Raw genomic sequence first — 21,032 nt, forward strand, 5'->3', positions numbered from 1 at the left:
ACGATAGAAATAAAGAAAAGAAAAGAAAAGAAGCGACAGTCTGTTTAACTGACGTGTTGTGCCGCGGACGTCCGTCATCCGGCCGCAGCAGACTCTCTGTCCTCCGCGGTCCTGGTGCTCCAGGTCAGCCAGCCAGAGAGTCTGCCTCGGCGGACGGACACTCCGCGGCGGGCGGCTGTGGCATGACTGTGTGTGTCTCTTGCACCGCGGATGAGAGCGGGGCGACTGGTTTATGCTCTGTCTGATCCCTCAGCGGGGGGGTCAGACTCGGCTCATTTTGGTCAATGGGAAAGGGGCCAAATGCCGATTGTTAGCGGGTCGACCCGCGTTTAAAAAACCCGCGTCGACCCGCTAATTTTAGTGGGAAAATGGCTTTAGAGAGTATCTGTGCCAAATTTCATGCTTTTATACCAAAGTGAACGATTGTCTCACTAATCTGCTGCACTAACTGGAGGTCTATAGGGTGAAGTCTCAAATGGCTGTGACCCAGTGATAGAAGTTGTGGGTCACCTCTCTAGCTACTTTACAACCACATTTCAGAGTCGCCTTGCGCTAACAGCACTGACCCAAGGTTATGCACAACCGCTTACCTGCAGGGTCATACTTGGTGTTGGAGTTAAAACGGTGAGAAGCAATTGAAGGTTTAAAAGGTCCCTAAGATTCCTCTGTAAGCCGTGTTTGCTATTTCTACTCAAATGTAAAAGTGTCAGTGTTGGCTCACAGCTTGTTTCTACTGCCCCCTAATGGGCAAAATAAATAAATAAATCAGTTACCGAATGACCCCAAAACTTCAAATCTGTATGTATGATTTATTTTATTCAACCATTAAATCACTTATACAAGACAAGACTGTAGAAGCATTCAGATCAGCATCCATCACAATTTAGATTTCCCCTGGCAAAGGTTCACATTCCAGCACCATACACACAGATCTTTTCTTATTACAAACATTAGAATATGCTCTGTGCACTAACAATGAAAACACTACTGGTTGCATCTCATTGAAACCATCCTTACATGTGAAATTTAAATTAGAATTATCATAGTTAGGCCACGACATATCCTCAGATATCAAATCAAATGGGTATAGGAGGCAAGCTAAATGCATAGAGATGTTCAACACTACAGTACTAATAATTATTTTATCTATCAAAATAAAACTTCCTAAAACTTAAATATTTTATAAATTTGGAGTGAATGAGCCTGTAGTGTTGTTTAGAGACCACCAACCTGTGCTATAGGGAAAAGATTTCATAGGCAACAGGCTACGCTCAAAACGAAATGCCCAAGCAGAGTGTGGATCGACATTATGTAGTACATAAAATACAGTTCAGGTATTTGCAAAGGGGCAACTTCTGGTGCCATTACACTGAGTTTGCTGGTGAAGAAACGTGAAAGCCACAAAGGTGAAAGCCACAAAGGTATAGAGAGTGGATGTTACAGTGCTTTCAAGGACAAGTGAGGTGACCCACTGAATGACAAGAAACAGACTACAAAGATCTACTATGTACAATAATTAACAACCAATTATGGAATGATTTAAATGGGTTTTGACTGCTGGGTTGGATTTGTCCTCATCAGATTATGATTATTGCCATATTACCCAACAACTGACCTCCGTGTGTGTGTGTGTGTGTGTGTGTGTGCGTGTGTGTGTGTAAAAGGCAAAATGTGCTCTATACAACACGGTAATAATTACGAACATATGACACAATTTCACACATTTCCATTTCAGAAACATCAAGTAATTTGTCAGCAGTACTTCAGTCTCTCTGCAGTAACAAAGTTTCCACACTGAGTAAAATAAAAAAAAAGGAAAGTAAAACACACACACACTGAAACAACCTCAAAGTGTTTGTTTTTGTGATGAAGAAATATCACCATGAATAATAAAGTGCTGCTACAAAGATAAACTTTCCTCAATATATTAAAAAGAGAAGGAACAAGTGATACAGCAGTCACAGACAGCGACTTATACAGGCAAAGAAAGCCAGATGAGTTGTTTTTTTTCCCCACCAGCCACTGTGTACAGCAGTGGTTCCCAACCTTTTTCTTAAGGGACCCATATTTTTACCATTGAAAACTTTGGTGACCCCCCCCCACCCCCCCTGTAAAATTAAATAAAATAAGTATCATCATAACTTCTTTTACATGAAATACTGTATTATATTTCAGTAATTTAATAACAGCATGGAACAAACAATCAGGAGAACCTGTGTATGATTACAACATATTTCTTCAGAACTTGTACTTTTAAAAACATAATTGTGTTTTTAAAAGTACAAGTTCTGAAGAAATATGTTGTAATTTTACACAGATTTTTTCTCACTGTTCCATGCTGTTTTTCAAATTCATTGTGACTGATATTGCCCTGCTGTATATTATGTATTTAATGTTTTAAAACAGTTGATATTCAATCATCTATTGATATAGGCCTATACTTTATTTGTTTATCTATTTAAATACACAAATAAATGTTTAATGTGGCCCTTGAACTTAGTTGATTTTGTCACATATATGAATTAAATGCTTAGCCTACTCATTTATTTAACATTTTAATTACATTAAAATTATTAAACCCCTTAAAATCAAGAGGGCCTCGCGACCCCCCCTGGATCTTTGGCGACCCCCTTGGGGGGTCCCGCCCCCCAGGTTGGGAACCACTGGTGTACAGCACAGTACACAACCTAAAGACACAGAGAGAGAGAGCTACACAATACTGCAGAATTCACTGTACAAGGCACAGAGTGAGCCTCACACCAGGGCATCAAGTGTCCACCTCCTATGACAAATAATGGACTTTACGGAGTGCAAGGAAACCTGGGAGTTTGACCTGCACACTGGTGACAAGCACTTTCAAATAATGACAACCTCTCCAAAAGCTGACATTCATGTTGGTCCCCATTATTTCTTTTCTTTCCCACCCTCCTCTCTCTTCTCATCTTTCTGAAGATGCTTCATAGTTGGTGCAGAGGTACGACTTGCAGCTCTCATTTGTGTGAAAAGATCCAGAAAAAAGGACAGCTCTGAGGCTGATTCACCAGACTTTGGAAGCTCCACGGGTTATCTCAACTCAGAAAAAAAGTGAAGATCGTCCACTTGACAAAAGCTTTCAGTCTCGATCAGGCCAATCTGACCTGGAGCTGCTCCGACGTGATAAGGCTGAAAAGGTTGAAGGCAGGAGAGGGCTGATTGTTTTAGACGGGCACTTAAACTCTGGTTTTTCCAAGACTAGTCTTTTTTTTTTTTTTGGTTTCGCAGCTGCTGATTGTGAGTGAGTACTTATCTCATGTCCTGCTAAAATGGCTGGATGATTTATTTATTTGACTTCACTGCCAAGTTCAGCGCTCTGGTGCTGATCTGTGCATGTGCTGTTCAACCTTGCACAGAGGCAGCATTAATCCCACCTGCTGTACTGATAAAAAGGAATGGTGTAAAAACACATGAATAAGGCATGAATGGATTCTTTATATATTACTCAATTTTGTCTATGACCGAATATTAATCAGATTAAAAATGACAATAAGTGTCAATAAAAATGACAGTGACAATAATATGTAAAAAATAAAAATAAGAAGTATAATACGTGGAGTGTTGCTATTTAAATTTCATTTCAAACACTAAACTCCTCACAGTAAAACACCAACATATGAGAATGTGTACTCAGTAACTTCAAAAGGTGCAATCAACTTATTTTGTTTTTAAGGCCAGTGCCCCATCTGGTGGAGAAAGACAAAGTTAAGCTGTGCAGCATCTACAGTGCTAGTCTACAGTGATACATCATTACAGTATATGATCAACAAACACACAGTGAACTGATCGCTACAGCTACAGCACTGACCGTAGCAAACTGACTGTAACATGCTACAGAGCATAAGAACATATCAGTAATATATTCAGTGAAAAAAGTTATTTTCTTTAAAAATAAAAAATAAAATAAAGGTTGGTTGATGGATGTAGACACTCCTTTTCCTCCTCCTTTCTTTAAAATATTAAAAATCTTCCCCATCTATCCTCATCCACCCTCTCTACAACATCCGCCAGGCGACACAGTGCCCATTGAGTTTTTGTTTGTTTAAGTTTCATAACAGGGGCAGCAGAAGACGTCATGAAGGAGAATCACGCCCGGCTGTTGGTTTGGTAATGACGCCTGAAATGTGGTGACAGTGTGATAGTTATTCTACCAAAAAGACCTGTCTACTGCTAGTTAGTAGACCTTTCTCGTCCCTCCATGGGTCTGAGAAAGAGTTTGTTAGAAAGTTAAAAAAAGGGAAGAAAGCAGTCACTCAGAGCTGAGAATCAGCTCCCAGGCTGTTGAGCTCCTCCGGTGAGTGCTTCTCTCCCCCCGTGGCAGCTGTCTGGCGGAAGCCGGCCGAGATCTCGTCAAACGTCCGGCCCTTGGTCTCTGGCACTTTGAAGTAGGTGAAGACGAAGAACACGAGCAGCAGCACGGTGAAGATAATAAACACGTAAGGGCCGCACGCTTCCTGTGAAGAAACATCAGTGGGAGAAACAGATATTTAGAAGAATCCTAACAGGGTTGACTCAAGACTGATGATTTGACTTGAGTATGAAAGAAGAATTCATTTTATCTGTAAATACACATCAAACATGGAGAAAAAACCTAATGTGATCTTTGTATCAACTTAAATAAAGTTTAGTGGGTGAAACTTTGAAGTATTCAGGAAAAAAGCATCACTTCCTGCTTTGTGGTCACTGTCATCATTAATGTTGATGATCAAGCTGCTTCAGTCAGATGAAATATAAAAAAAAAAGGCTTTTATTTTGAAGTTGTGAAATGGTTTGATGATTGGGTGAAGGAGCACAAAACCCGAATTCTATGACTAAAGGCTCAGTTGTGGAATGATCGCAAACATATTGGTATAGTTAGTGGGTGTCAATTAATGAATTTGAATCATGTGATTGATTTGTGTCTGAAGGTGAAATCAGAGGGTAAAAACAAATATAATTTTTGAATTTGGTCAAATTGTAATGTTGCCACCCTGTGGCTAGTTAGCGTAGTTCAGTTATTTTACCCTTATATCGAATCTTTGCGTGCATTTTATTCTCTGCAATAGTTTTCACATTCACGACACAATACTCTTTATTCTCTATTAAATCTAGTGGGATGTGCTCCTATAACTTATCAGGCTGATCACCTGACCTCAGTCTGACCTCAAATGAATGTTATTTATGGGTAAAATAGAGGATATTTAGTTTTGTAGTGTTCCAGTGAATTTAAAATAAATTCCTGGTTTAACCTCATGAGCTTCCAGTGATTAATGGGTTTGAATGGAGCTTGTATAGAGATTCTTATCCTTTTGAAAACAACTGCTTATAAATTCAAAGGAAAATCTAACTAAAATAGCTTTGACTTATAGTAATTTAACTTTTAGTTCCTAAGAAATTACCATGTCACTTCAATGACACTGAGGTTTTTTTATTATTATTATTACTTCTACATTTTTTCTACTCACCTCAACATACTGGAAGCCCATTCCCACTATAAAGTTGGCGGTCCAGTTAGACAAGCCAGCTAGTGCCATGGCTGAAGGCCTGGGCCCCTGTGAGAACAGCTCTGCCACGATGAACCAGGGGATGGGACCCGGTCCAATCTCGAAGAAGGCGACAAAGGAAAAAATGGCCACGATGCTCAAATACGACATCCACTTGAGCTGGTCCTACAAGAGCAAAGCACAAGAGAACACATTACTAAAGATCACTTTAAACACAATCCCTGCGTATGTACGTTGTGACAAGCATTTATTTGTTTTCTTTTTTCCTTCCTTTTCTGTATTGTGTATACATATACATATGTATCTCAATTTCATACAATGGTGTGTACATAATACATTTATATATACAAACTTTGTGCAATATTGGACACACATCTGCATGTGCAATCGTGTGCTATGGGATAGTGCAATTTAAGTCTATCCTGCACTTTATTGGGGCATTGTGCAATCACATTAAATTCAATCTTGCACTTATGCACTCGTCACTTTAGCAAACAGCACTTTAACTAGCACTGTAGCGCTTTATAACTTCTCAGTAATCTTTTGGTCCCCTTACCCACTCTTTTAACCGTCTATGGCAGGGGTCATCAACTATATTTGTTGAAGGGCCAGAATCTTTCTCAACAGACACATTGGGGGCCGGACATTCAAATAGGCAGAGATTGAAATTAAATTCACCTTTTTGCCTAATAATGTATTTGTTTATATTATATTTTACCTTTAAACTCATAATTTTCATTTATACATATCTTTGGTGTTTGGTATGATATAAAATGAAAAATCTTGACAGCTGGACTTTCAGATCCTCCCACATGCTGGAGCTTTACACTGCTGACTTGCCCTGTGATTTTCAGCCTAAATATGAAAGGAGGCTGACGTACGGTTCTGATGACACAAGTCAGTAGTCCTGAGTAGTCAGTAGTGTTTCTCTTCTATAATACACATTCAACATCTCGGAGGCGACGTTTTTCCACACACAGGCAGAGCTCAGTGGGAAACAGTAGGAGAGACACAGGCCGAGGGGGAACCGAGACAATTGTCCCTCGGGGATAAATAAAGTTGTTTGAATTGAATTGAACACCAGAGAGAGAAGTAGGCTAGGTCCGTGCAGCTGTGCGCCACAGACGTGCACAAAAAAACAACAACAACCGAGTGGCATCAAACACGCGCTGCTACCGCATCGTTTTTGGGTTGTGAGCGTGCATAACACGCATCTACACTGAATGGGTTTGAGTGCACAAAAGACGCTACATCTGAACGGCCCGTGCACACCCGGTTTAACCAAGGCGGCCAAACTCACCCAGCTGGCCTCTGCAGACAGGCAGGGAAAACCCTGCAGTCCAGCTCCCTAAACTTTCATGCACGGTGCTTTGGGTACCAAGGCGTTTCCTTTTCCCAGCACATTGACTTACAGGCGCACACTTTGAGCGTGTCTGCGTGTCTCCGTGTCCCAGCGCATTGACTTACAGGCACACACAAACAGAGACGGAGAAATATAATAGCTACTTTTTAACTATTAGAACTCAGTCGCGGGCCGGATTGGAAGGTTCGGCGGGCCGGATTTGGCCCGCGGGCCGCCAGTTGATGATCACTGGTCTATGGTCAGTTAACTGGTGGTTTATGTATGTCGTTCATTATGTCTGGTGTAAGATGTCAAGGTGTTTTATTGTCCTAGTACTGCCTCTTGTACTTTTTATTGTCATTGTTTTTTATGTCTAACATCAACCTGCCAATGGGACTGGGGATGGAAATTAGCCACTGGGCTATAATCCCACATATTTACATGTCAATGTCCATTAATATGTACTGTTCCCATTTTAAAAAAATAAAATAATTCTGAAATCTGAAAAACCTACCAGCAGAGCCAAGGCAATAGTCATCAGGATGGCAGATCCAGCCATTCCCAGCAGCCCCAGCAGATGCAGAGACCTACGTCCTGCACGTTCAACAACAAACAGCTACCGAAAAAAACAAAGAAAAAGATTGGATTGTCACATTGACTGACTAAAAGTGATTTCTGAACTATGCACTGTAAGAACACATGAGTACTAATTATTTCTAGGTGAAAACAGTCCTGAGGCTAGCATCCTTTTAATTTTTCATCTGTACTGTTATGACAATCTCATGTTTTAAAAAAAATGTCATACTGTACTCACCGACACCACAGTAAAAGCTGTATTAACGACACCGGCTCCGATGGTGGCATACACAGGCTGCTCCACTCCAGCTTTTTCAAAGATGCGGGTGGAGTAGTAGAATACCTACATGTACGGCAGCGACAGAGAATAAACATGAGCTGTTGCCATGTAGGTATTAAGATCGTCTTCTATTTGTGATGTATGGGCATGTGATTGTAAATGAATCACGCCAGGGAAAAGTGATGTTACTGCATGAATTTCTGTCTTCTCATCAGAGAAGGAAACTTACAGCGTTGATGCCAGACAGCTGCTGAGAGAGCTGCAGGATGATGGCGACGATAAGTGGCTGGCGGTACAGGGGTGACTGGATGAGCTCCTTGATGGTCACCTTCTTCTCCCTCATCATCTGCCTGCTCTCCTCCTTCATCTCCTGCATATCAGTGCTCACATCTGTGGTGCCCCTGAGCTTCTTGAGCACTGAAAGGTGTGGAGAAAGAACAGATGGTTAACTTGCTATTAACTAACTATTTCCTTGATGCAGTTCAGCTATTTGTTCCCCTGACATTTTATTATCTTTAGGTTACACTTTTGAAATCTGTAAACAGCAATGGACAATCGTGGACAGTTTTGAAGCTGTTACACCATTGCCATTTTTCTAGTAGCCTACTGTACCACCACCTCCACCAAACTCCCACCAAATACAGATATTGGCAAAGGGTGACCACAGCTTCAGTTATGCCTTAATAAATGTTAAACAAGTGAGTTATATAAAAAATACACCCTCCATACAGTTGTCATGAAGGAGGAATTGAAATCAGAACTGTTTTTTTTATACTTGTTTACAAACTAACAAAAAAAATAATCTTGTGTGAAAAATACCATTTGAAAAGTTGAGTGAGGATTTAAAATGTTTTTCAAGACACAAGGGCACAAATTTAACCGAAAAAGTGATAGTTTTGAGCACAGCGTCTAAAAACTCTCTTTTTTTCAACATTGCGTACGTCATGAGAGGGAGTTGTAGAGTTGTACGCTAGCCGCTGCCGTAGTGTGGGAGCAGATAACTGTCTGTCAGATAGTGAGTCAGTGTGTTTACAGCAGTTTTGGATTGCGATGATTTATCATGGATATGGTAAATTATTTAGTATATGGTGGTTGCACAAACTCCTAGCCTCGCGTCACCAGGCTCTTCGGACAAGCGAAGAGCCTGGTGTCTGTTAAAGGAGAATTCCGGTCATTTTTGACCCCTAAATCGTTGTCCTGATGGTCATCCAGTGTTGGGGGGAGCTACACCATGGCTACCCGGCGCTAGGGATAGCGACAACGCTAAAGGGGGCAATTCTTTCAACCACAACAAACACTCAAAAAACAATCAAATATCTATGGTACATGACTGGAATCCTTATGACACACCACTGAACTCATAAACTGTACAGTAAACCGGTATAAACAGTATAAACGTTGTGTTTTTGCATGTAAAAAAGTTTGCAGGTGTGGTCCTGCTTTCATTAAAAAAAGAATTACGTCGCTATCATTCTCCGCTCCAGAAATAGACGCGAAAGAGTGCGGCTTTTTTTTCTCGGGGGCTATACCCCCGTTATAGCCGGTGATGACGGCGATCTCACGGGCAACGGGTCTTAATATATATATATATATATTTTTTTTTTTTTTAAGTATATTTTTTTTGGCATTTTTGCCTTTATTTGATAGCACACAGTGAGATAGACAGGAAAGGGGGAGGCAGAGAGAGGGGGAATGACATGCAGGAAAGGTCTGCCCGACGCAGGATTCGAACCGGGGACGCCTGCGTTGAGGACTGTAGCCTCTACATGTGGGGCCGCCTTAACCACTGCGCCACGCACCGCCCCAATGGGTCTTAATATTGACGGGCGGGTTGGATCCGGGTTGAATTCAAAAAAAATCACGGGTGACGGGTCGGGACACGCGCTTAAAAACCTGCGGGTGGGGCGGGCGCGGGTTTCCAAAATTGGACCCGTGCAGGACTCTGCCCACACTTGTATTGAAGGTAGGCCGACCTCAGGGTCCATGTCAAAAGCTGCCGCTAATGCTATTGTGTATTTCTGACACTCGTTGTAGTGTTCATATTAAACAAGGCAGGAACACGGAAGTGTCAGAGGACTCGTTTTGTAACCTAGCAACAGCGGCATTCTGACGAGGGAGAGAGAGAGAGCGCTAAGCGCTGGGAAAGCAGCACTGAGAGCGCTGTCAGCGCTAAAAACGTGTTTGGTGGACACGGCCCCTTACTCCAAATGTTGTCTGCATTCTGGTTCCCGTCTGTAGCGGAGACCGAAATCACCAAATTCACCAAAATAAAAGTGTTCACCAACATTAAACTTATAAAATAGACATTAAAGGGATAGTTCACACACCAAAAAACATCCAAATACCTCCATACTGCTCGTCTGTAATGTCCCTCTTGTATTGAAGCCCCAACATGAGAAATTGTTCCGAAAAAATTAAATAAGTCTATATTTTAAGCTTGTTTGTAGCGGAAGCTCCCAGTGTCTCAGTTCACTGCTTTGCCTGTATTTGTGCATTGACAACCAGTTCACGGCTCCGCAAATCGCGCAAGATTCCGGCAGAGCAACACTGAGAGCTTCCGCTACAAACAAGCTTAAAATACAGACTTATTTAATTTTTTTCAGAACTATTTCTCATGGTGGGGCTTCAATACAAGAGGGACATTGCAGACGAGCACTATGGAGGTATTTGGATGTTTTTTGGTGTGTCTTTTTGGACGAAGAAAAGTGAGCCCCGTTCGCTAGTCATATGGCAGTGCAGTGCTGCACCGAGACCCCCTGTAACTCAGAGAAGGCACGGAGGACTCTGAAACTTCTCCCAGCCCTTAGTCCACATGAGGGTGAGTAGATACTGAGTGAAATTTCAATTTTGAGTGAACTATCCCTTTAACTTGTAAAACAATAAAAGCAAAATGTTAAATTAATGGCTAGGGGACTTTCTTGCCAATTATATTCCTTAAATTAAAAAGTTTCACCGCATTTTATTAGCTTGGTGCTTTTATTTTGATGGAATGGCCTGTGGTTCCGTTTCCTACCAAGACAGCAACAAGGAGGAAGTTTCATACAGGACGTTGATACCTCCACAGAGGCTTTTCATACTCATACACACACAATGTGATTTTCTCGATCTGTTGATATAGAGCCAGATGCAAATGTTGTATAAATAAAAATTATAATTATGGATTGAGACAGGTCTAGTTGAAAGTATGCACTCTTGAGTGCTGTGTATTTTCAGATGGGTCATATGGTATATTTTTCTTTTGATTATTAATAACATTTGGCACATCTGCATAATAGTTGCAATGTTTGGTAAGTTAACACTTAGTTTAGATGTGTTGTACAGGATGTGCTTAATTGTGGTAACTTTAATTCATGAACATAATTTATGAAGGACATGTTGGTTGGCAGTCTTAAGCTGCTGCTGCTGCTGCTGCTGCTGCTGCTGCTGCTGCTGCTGCTGCTGCTGCATGCAGGTTTAACCATCAAATTCAGATCTAACTGTTGGTTAAAGATAGAAAAACCTACATAGGCTAGGTCCAGTGGACAATCTGCCTGCTGTATGCAGTGAAGTGGTATTCCTTTATTTTTCTTTCTCTCTTGCACTTAGTATTTTTAAGATGTTTATGCTGTTGCAAAATTTTGTTGTGTTACACTTGTGTACTAAATGTCAATAAAAATCTTAAGTCTGTGACCTAACTATATACTTGTATGTGTCAGTGTGTGTGTTTGTGTACATTAGGGTGCATTATATTGACTAGTGTCCCTAATATTTTGCACCTGGCCTATAATTACAGAGTGATTAAAATATTAGGAATAATTTTCAGTATACTGCACCTTTATACACCACTATCACGATATCAGTAAGAAACATAAAAAATAAAAATCATAAAATAGAGTGAAAGAACTCAGAGTAACAAACTATTTCTGCCTCAAACATACACATGTCTGCTGGCCTGGAGAGGTCCGTGCTCCTGCCTGTAGTGCATGTTAGAGCACTGGAAAAGAGAGTAACGACACCACCATGGACTCCCGTGGTAAGGGTTTTGCGCCCCTAGTGGCAGGATATGGGTATTGCAAAAGCGCCCAGAAAACCCATTCACTCCAATATATGTGTGTTGCCCACTTGCTTGTAAATTGATGAAAACGGCCGTGTTTTCGTTTTTAGGTGTCTTGGTAATATCAAATTATACTTATAATTTGTTTATTACAAAATGTAGATTGAAACATTAATGTAGACAACTATTTTTTTTTTTACTTGCCTATGTGTTAATATTTATCTGTAAAGGATCCTCAATGATGCTATTAACGTGGGTGATCTATAAATGTCCTTAAATTATTGAAAACACCACACTGCTCATTCACCGACAATGCAGAGATGTCAGTTCTTGGGCGCTTTTGCAAAACCCATATTCCTCCACCAGGAGGCGCTTCCATTGAACCAATGCATGTCCTTACTCTCTTTTCAGTGCTCTAGTGCATGGAAGTAATAGGTGTATTCAGGACAGTGTTTATCTCGCCTTTCTCTCGCGCGCGGACGGTGATGGTATAGCGCTACCACGTAGTGTGCACGTAAACAAGCTCTTTAGTTTCTGTCATTGGTAAGTATCAGTACTCCGACCTGTATTAGATAATCAATACTATTTTTTTTTAATTGCATGATACATGATAGTAATCTGTATGATGTTGTTATGTGAGCGCAGTATTTATATCCGTAGCCAACTCTCCACTGACTGTCCTGAAACCACAGCTCAATTTCTCTCTCCTCTGGCCATTAATTCTCCCCCTGGTCTCTCTGCTCTCTAATGTGCATAATGGACTCGTAGTTATACGGTTGTGGTCCGTCATATTTGTAATTATACACATTCAAAGTTTCCTCTGGGTCAGAACCAGCACCAGAATCCATTGTTTTCCTATTGTTCACATCAGCCACTCTCACTTCAGTTAAGCGTTTTTCGATGCAGAAGTAAAATTTTCTCACAAAAACGGCTCCAAAAGCCTCAATAGTGTATTTATAAAATATAATTTTAAGAAAAACTTGTTCCTAAATTATTTTCTAAGCATTGAGTTAAGGGGGGGTCTATCCTGCAATATGCTCTTTAAAGTTTTTGGCACTTCAGAATTGGCTTCATTTTTCTGCCACTGTGGTTGCTTCTCGGCGATAACGCTTAAGATTTGTTTTGGATCTCGAGATGGAGACATGATCATGTCAACTCACCTGACTTGGCTTTGTTCTCTTCATTCTTGTTGATGAGCAGGAAGCGGGGGCTCTCGGGGCAAAGAGGCAGCAGGACGCACTGTATCACAGCTGGGACGAAGATGAAGCCCAAGAGGAGCGGCCACAAGGTGTCGGTGCCCATGATTGCGTCCATTCCAAACACCTGAAAACCAAAACCCAAAGGCGTCAGTTTACATTGAAAGGTGGTGGGGACAATGACCATATGCAGCCACCCCGCCCCCAACCCTCCCCCCTCGCCACCGTACCACCGCACCTGACAACGTCTCCCAGGCCGTCATAGGCTGCCGTTCTCAACCAGACTCTGGTCTCCTGGTGGACCGGGTCTGGCTCCAAGTTTGAGCAAATACATGAGCAAAGACCAGACCAGGTCCGACCAGTGTTGAAGCCTGGACCCGATGCGGACGAACATTTAAAAAAAAAAAAAAATTCTCTGCCGGACCGCGGCAAAAAAAAAAAAAAAAGCCCTAGTTGTGTTTAGAGACGTGACAGGTGTGGCACGACAAGCTGGTGATCAGCTGTGGTCATTGAATTGTTAGACTACACTACAGTAGGTCATTTCAATTTGCGCATCTGTGTTTTTTCCTTTTTGTTTTTTCTAACATTTATATGCGCATCGAGAGTGAGTGAGTGAGTGAGTGAGTGAGTGAGTGAGTGGGCAAGCGCGAGAGAAACAGCGGGAGCACCAGACGACCAACCGGCAAAAACTGAAACGAGACGCTGGTTAAAGAGAGGAAAAACACAGAATATACAATATGTCCAAGAGACTTTGTCCCGTCGTCACGACGTGAGTGAGGGAGGATCTGATGGGGTCTCAGGTTTAGTGATGAGGAAACTGTCACTGTCAGCTGCACATCTGTCAGCAGCTGCTCCAAACAGACACGTCACTAACTTAATTTTGAAGGGACAGGTTAGATGTTGATTTTGTTAACAGTGACTTTGTTGCACCCAAACATTAAGCATATATCAGGTGCTGTCTTATCCGGTACAATCGACCCCCCCCCCTCCCCACGGTGTGGCTCCTCCTCTTTGTCCGAAGCGGGAGATGACAGAAAGAGTCTGAGAACTACTTAAATCGAAGCTACATTGTTGCGAGTTGGCTTCGGCGGCGCCGTGCACAATGTTTCGGCTGCCTATATTCTGTCATAGTTTATCAACGTTTTTTCGTCATTCTTCATTAGGATAATGTTAAGTTAATTTGGTGGTGGGAACAAATTTGTTCTTGACAAAAAGTGGTGGGGACATGTCCCCAGCGTAAATGACACCTATGCCAAAACCCAAACATGAAGCACCTGTAAAGCATCTGGAAATCATTTGTCTACCAACCTGTGCAATGAGGATGCCCAGGACGATGCCCAGCTGGTGCAGGGTGCCCATGGCTCCTCGTAGAGACGTTGGGGAAACCTCACCGACGTACATGGGCACAAACCCCGTGGAGAGGCCGGAGTAGAGGCCGACCACGAAACGACCGATGATCAGCATTTCCCAGGAGCTTGCCATCTTTGAGAAGCCCATCAGAGCAGAAGCGATGAAGGACAGGATGTTTGCCGCAAGCATCGAGTTCTTTCTGTGGACATCAAAGAACGAGGTGAAGTTAAGACAAGCTGCCGACAAAACTTCAATTTACAGATGTGCACGCTGACACTCAGTTCATCTTTTTTTTATACTTTCTTTGACCATGATCAGCTCTCACACTGTTCTGATACAGCTTCTGGTGTCTGTGGCGTGCATTTTACTTTCATTCACTTACCTGCCCAAGGTGTTCACAAAGAGTCCGACAGAGAAGGAGCCCAAGATGCCGCCGACAGAAAAAATGGAGACAGAGATGGACCAGATGGCCGTCAGGGTGCCCTTGGTGATGGGCTCCTCATAACGCTCCGTCCATGTAGTATTTATGAAGTCCTCAATGATCTGCACCATAAAAACAAAACAAAAGAGACACATTTTGAATGTTTTTGTACGGATCAACGAGTTAAAAAGACGACACAAATAAGATTTAATTTAAACCTAGAAGTGTCACAGTTTTAAATTCATTATTATTATTATTATTATTATTGCAGCTTTATGATTTCCTCTTGCTCCCTTGCTATCTGTGTGTGTGTGACCAGCTGATGGCAGCACCACTGTATGAGCAGCACCATTTCCTGGCAACCAGGAAGTTTACCAGCAATGACTAAAGTGGCTGCAGATGTAGCTCCTCCTCTCTTCTGGCTCCATTACAGGCGATTGCAGTATGTTGACAAACTGGTGACGAGGTTCAAGCAGCCAGGGCCTGCCTCTGTTTATGTGTGCGTCATGGCGACACCTCTCAGATGATTCAGAAAGGTCACCACCCTGTCTACAGCCCTAGACACACAACTGTGACTTGGGCAGTATGTCTCTGACCCCCCGTACCAGCGCTGCAGTTAGCTAACTGCTAACTCTGGTGCTGTCATGCGCCTCCGCAGTAGTGTAACATCACCCATTTCTGTTGTGAAACACTTGGCATTTGACCCAGTGTCCCAGAGCTCTTGATGTACTGGAGCTCAGTGACGGAATGTGGAATAAATACTCAGCAGTGTCCTCTAGAACCACTTATGAATAATAAAGCTGTCACTTATCGAGGGCTCCTGAGGTGTGTATCATCATACACTGTACCGTACCGTACCCCTGACCTTCACCTTCACATCTACCCTTTAAAAACTGCTTTATTTAGAGGATCTGATCCCTGAGTTTATACGTTTGAAAGGAAGGACGAGAGCTGAAATGAAACCGCAACTTCCAGATTCTGTTCGAGATGTTAAAAAAAAGACACTCGCTCAAAACCCCGCAGGCCATTTGCAGCCATGATAGGAACTAAAACTAGAGCCTTTCTCCACAATACAGTGTGTCTTCAGTTTATTTAAATATGGGTGCTAGGCTCTTGAAAATTATCTGATATTTGTTGTTTCATTCAGACTTAAATGGTTTTTAACATTAAGTAACATCATGACCAGAATTAATTGATGTATTTCATTTTTTTTTTTTAACCTTTATTTAACCAGGAATAATCCCATTGAGATTCAGAATCTCTTTTGCAAGGGGGTCCTGGCCTTAACCTCCCTTGAAAATGTCATGTTTAATGATTTCACTGCAATAAAGATAAGTCCCATGCTCATTTCTCACACCAAACCAAGTTTCCATTTAAAATGTAAATCAAAACTTTCCATCCACTGCTGTCATGTGAGCACTGGGAGCTGGTTCTTCCAGATAAACACTTGATGACACCAGTCAGGTGCCACTAAACCACTGAAGTAGTAGAGAGTGCAACAAGATTATGTAATGTGACAATCTGATGTTCTTTCCTCGGTGGAGCCAAGGCCTCAGTGTAGATAAATCCACAGGCCTCCTGTGAGTATTTCAGAGCTGCTTTTTGCAGGCGGGAAATGGAGCTTGTTCCACACGTCTGAATTGCCGCCTTAATCTCAAATACGGTGGATGAAGTGAACCGAAACTGCAGTTGAGTGTCTTAACAGGCTACGGTGCCAAAATGATGAACTGAATGAATGGCTGATCTCGAAGAGTTGCATCATTATCTTGTGTTCTCCCTCTCCCTAGTCTCAACTGAATAGACAGTGCCACCCAAAAACCACCAGCTGGCCCGGGCCACACAATGGAACAAGCCGTCTATTCATGCTGTCAGGCTGTCAGCGTATGTTGCTGCAGCGGGCTGCTGGCCAGACTGTCAAGGTGAGCGCTGTATTCAACATGCACGGGGAGCATTATCCTTACACCTGTGGAAAAAAACTTTATTTCTAAGGAGGTGATATGAAGTATTTTTCATTATGTATTGCTTCTGGAGGACCAACAGAATTATTACTTAATGATGCCAGAAAACTAAAGCTCAACACTGTGTCTGCGTCAAAAGCAGCAGCAGCAGCAGCAGCATCACTGCATACTGAAAGGAGGTGTTGCTGCTGTTAAGTTGTATTTTGCTCAGTTATACATTAGTTAGTTATATCATCATCATCATCATCATCATCATCATCATCATCATCATCATCATCATCATCATCATCATCATCATCATCATCCTTTATTTAACCAAGCAAAAAAATTGCTAAGGAAAATGTCTTATTTAAGCAATAGCCTGGTAGGAGGTGAGGGACCTCCTATGGGGAAAAGGCAGAGGGAGAGAACAAGAAAAAAAAAATCATATCCTCCTAAGTGGTCATTAACTAAGAAAGGATTAAGGAGCCTGTGTTGAATACCTACTTTTCTGCCAACTCAGGACTGAACTGTTTGCACGTGACGCAGCTCAGACCTTAGGGAGTTTGTGTGTGAGGCTCAGTCTGAGTACTGGGAAGGGGACATGGAGCCCAGAGGGCAGGCTCATACAAGCCCAGTGTGAAGCAGGCGACTTACATCCCCCCCCCCCCCCCCCCCCCCCCGGCCCTGTGCAGCCCCTCATTCAGCCACTTACAATGCACTCGCTGCGTGAGCGCCGCGCAGAAGAACACGTGCCGTTTTCATGGGGGAGTCAAATCTTTGCCACAATAACAACCTCAGTTTTCTCAAGGCAAAATAGAGGATTAAATGTTATGAAATACCCGTCGGTCTCAGTTTCTTTCTAACAAGTGGGAACCGACTTAGAGCTGCACTAATGAGCCCATGAGATGAGGAAAACATGAGGTTTGCCTTTTTTTATTTTAATGTCAACTGAATGTCTAAATTGATTTATATAGAAAATAACAGTTGGATGAATCAATAATTAAATAATTATAATAATAATAATCATTTGCAGCTCTTGAGAGACTGTACTCATTTATATCCATAGTAAAGTTTACAAAACATCACAAAAGGCTTTTTTTTATTCTGAGTTTCACCACTAATGTTGTTGCACAATCCATGACAACTGGACAAGTTTTGCACAAATAGTTTCAGCTTGAAATCCCCTCTAAAGTGTGGGCAGCCCACTCTGCTCTTGCTTAACACAATGAGGGAATGTTTTCTCACTTTTTTAAAAGACAACTGATGAAAGCTGCCCTCTTTCTCAAATGATCCTTCACATCAAAGTGTAGGGCAGCTTTGACGATATGATGATAGGGGACGAGCTGTCCTGATAAAAATCAGTCTGCACTCACAGAGAGAAGTCCTGGAACACCTGTGGCTGTAGATCACCGTGACAGTCTGTCTGCAGCACACGGAGGACTCAGAGTATGCCAAAGGTAAATGAAGGAAGCAGGCGGGGCTCTGGCCTTTCTGGTGACACACCTGTGACCTTAGAGACAGCTGCGTGGCTGCAGGGTGTGTTCGGACCAACGCAGACTTATTTACACAGAATGCAATATTGACATTCCCCAGGAAATCAACATTTTACTGTACCTGTCTGCTAATAAAACCTACAGTTTCCCCATAACCTTGTTTTGTTATGGGGATAGGTGACTATCTACCCCCTGTGTTTCATTTCCTTTGACTTTCCATATCAGGCCTTTTCCCAGCCTGTTCACTGGGCAGCACAGGTCCATGTTTGGACATGGACACAGTCTTTTACACAGGAATCGCTCAGAGTCTGTTAATACAGATGTCCTTGGACCTTAGCCTAAATGTAGCTATTTTTATCCTTCCTCACCCTCCACTTTCTTCTATCTTCTTCTCCAATCTAACAAGTGACCAGACAGCACTGGGACTGGGCTGGTGGGGTGGGTGATCAGCTGTAGGACTGACAGCTCTTGGTCCTTAATGGCTAAAACCTAAAGCCTTAAAACTGTCACGGGGAGATGCTGCTGGAGCAGTGATGTCTAACTCACCTTTTGCGGGGCATTGATGACACCTGTGTTGTAGCCGAACTGCAGCGAGCCGATGACAGCTGTTCCAACACACATCAACAAGGGGAACGTTATTTGCTGAAAGAAAGAGGAGAGAAAATACAGTCAGTGAGAAGACCAGCTTCACCAGTTCATCAACATTTTATCCAGTTAACAAATAGATTCATTTGCCAAAGAATTGGAATGAGTGCAAATACTGTAGTAAGATTAATATGTGCGTCATTTTTTTGGGCGGCAGGCCGTAACAGTTGGACATGAAGTTTCACTCCCAGACATGTTTTGAGCACAAAGCATCCACTATTTCTCTCTATCACTGACTGTGATTTTTTTTTTTTTTTTGTAGTTTGCATCAGCTGCTTCTCTAAAATAGTCCGTTCGGGTTGGGCAGCCTCAAATCTTATTTTGACCATGTGTTCATAAACCAGATAATGAATGCACTGTGAAAAATATCCAGAAATATCTTGAAAATAAACTGTATAAGGCCATGTTGTGCAATGCGATGAAAATGGATAAGCCCATAAAAGATGCTTTGTGTCACCTGAAGGGAAGGGCTCGAAAGGAACAGGGAAGTGTTGGAGGAATATGTTAAAACCCCCAGCTGACACAACCAACACACAAACCAAAACCTTTATATAAGACTTATATAAGACACCTGTTATAAGAAGCACCATTTATAAGGAAATATTCCAGTGCAAAAGTCTGGTTGTGACTCTCTGTATCAGTCAGTTGTCTAGATAACTGAGGTGATCTGCCTCCAGGTCAGACCCAGGTGTTTTCATATTATTGTCTGTCTTCTTGTTCCTGTTATTACAGAGTTCATTTTAAGCTTGATCTCAGCAGAGCCCAGTAGATTAGTCGAAATTTTCCTCATACCAAAAAGTTAATAAACCAGAGCGAAGTATGTCGCCACTTGTTTTCCTAACCTTTGGGAAGCGGAAGCCCCAAGTGTGGATGGAGAACGATGAGACATGACATGAGGTACTCAGATTTATCCACCTCAGAGTTCACGAGGTTCTGATTAAATTTAGAGATTTAGAGATGCTTATTATTTCCACTCTAATATCTCAGAATCAGTCATGTCTGGATGATTAATGTTTCGCTTAAAGTCCTGTGATTCACAGCAATCCGTTACCAGTGATTCACACTGGATAGGTTCATTATGTTGTGGCAACAAAGGGCCCGAGCTTCACCAAGGTTGGTGACATGACCTGTTTCCTTTGTCATTTACAGACAAAAAATCTAAAAAAAATAAATAAAAAAAGACATAAATATCCTTAGAACGTTTTTCTGTAGTGAGAATGGCCACAAACTGCAGATACCATGAGCACCTGACGCCCTCTGATCCATGCTCACTATAATATTAACTTAACAACATAAACTATGGTGTGACTGTATATCAGTTTAAAAGTTACTACTGGTCGTTACTCATTGTTTACTTGCACTTTGGTGCAGTAGAGACCAGCTGGCAAATCAACACCGACACATCATCGTCACCTTTAAAGTTGCTAACTGACACTTGCACGCTTGGAGACATATTTCTATCCACCTGATGAAAGTAAGCCAAGTATTTCCTGCTGTCTACCAACGTCTGAGGGGAAGATCTGTTCCTCTTGCTGCTTACTGCGCCACTGTGTCCACCAGATAATTGTTAACTTTGTGAGCAGACAACCTGAAGTTGTTTTTTTCAAATCTGCCGACAGCTGAGAAGCGACACTTATGAGAGCAGCGAGAGTGGGGCCAAAATGGTGAACTTGTGGTTCAAGATAAGTAGACCCCGACCGATGAATCAGCTGACTTGAGGCTTTCTCAGACATAGCGATATACACAGCGTATGTGTTGGCCGATAAGAACTGAAGTCCCTTCAAACTTTGCGGACAACCTGCAAACTCTCCGGGTTTCATTTACAATCCACAATAGAAAAATAATGTTAGTGTTGTATTCATTTAGTTTGTGTTTATATCATTTATATAGGCTTGTTCCACACAACATTGTGGGACTGTCAGGGGCTTGCGGTAACAAACTGTGTCATTATTCATTACAGGCTTTTGCCATTTTTGCAGTTATTTTCATTTTCATTTTCAGACAATTCCCAGCTGGGCTGCACTGAGGCCTGTATTTGTCACATGTGTTTGAATCATATTTAAGGGATCATTGCAAAAAAAAATGTGTGTTCATGTACTGTAGATATGAGGAATGATTAATATGTTATAAGACATTTTTACACCCTAATATTGGTATCACCATTGGCCCCAAAAATCCCTCAGCGATCGTGTCCTGCAGAAAACTAAAATAAGTTGAAAAGGCTCAAGGTTGAAGAACTG

At 42.0% G+C, this 21,032-nt stretch overlaps 1 protein-coding gene and 1 long non-coding RNA gene across 2 annotated transcripts in view; one reads left to right on the forward strand and one right to left on the reverse strand.

The window, feature by feature from the left end:
- The first annotated feature begins 825 nt into the window (after positions 1–825).
- Positions 826–3,440, forward strand: LOC310986378. Its single transcript, XR_014595407.1, has 2 exons — positions 826–2,037; positions 2,680–3,440. It is a non-coding gene; the product is annotated as an uncharacterized lncRNA (long non-coding RNA).
- A 259-nt stretch (positions 3,441–3,699) lies between these two features.
- The window catches only part of slc2a1b (solute carrier family 2 member 1b), a 28,624-nt gene continuing 11,291 nt past the window's right edge, over positions 3,700–21,032 (reverse strand). Inside the window, exons 2-10 of the mRNA XM_083972239.1 lie at positions 18,694–18,789; positions 14,676–14,836; positions 14,252–14,492; positions 12,908–13,070; positions 7,944–8,131; positions 7,673–7,777; positions 7,373–7,474; positions 5,478–5,681; positions 3,700–4,487 (exon numbers count right to left, since the gene is read on the reverse strand). Of these exons, the coding sequence (XP_083828365.1) occupies positions 4,287–4,487; positions 5,478–5,681; positions 7,373–7,474; positions 7,673–7,777; positions 7,944–8,131; positions 12,908–13,070; positions 14,252–14,492; positions 14,676–14,836; positions 18,694–18,789 (1,461 nt within the window). The 3' untranslated portion in view covers positions 3,700–4,286. The remainder of the gene's footprint in view (positions 4,488–5,477; positions 5,682–7,372; positions 7,475–7,672; positions 7,778–7,943; positions 8,132–12,907; positions 13,071–14,251; positions 14,493–14,675; positions 14,837–18,693; positions 18,790–21,032) is intronic.

This window comes from Trachurus trachurus (genome assembly GCF_905171665.1).
Source record: "Trachurus trachurus genome assembly, chromosome: 5".
Classification (NCBI taxonomy): domain Eukaryota; kingdom Metazoa; phylum Chordata; class Actinopteri; order Carangiformes; family Carangidae; genus Trachurus; species Trachurus trachurus.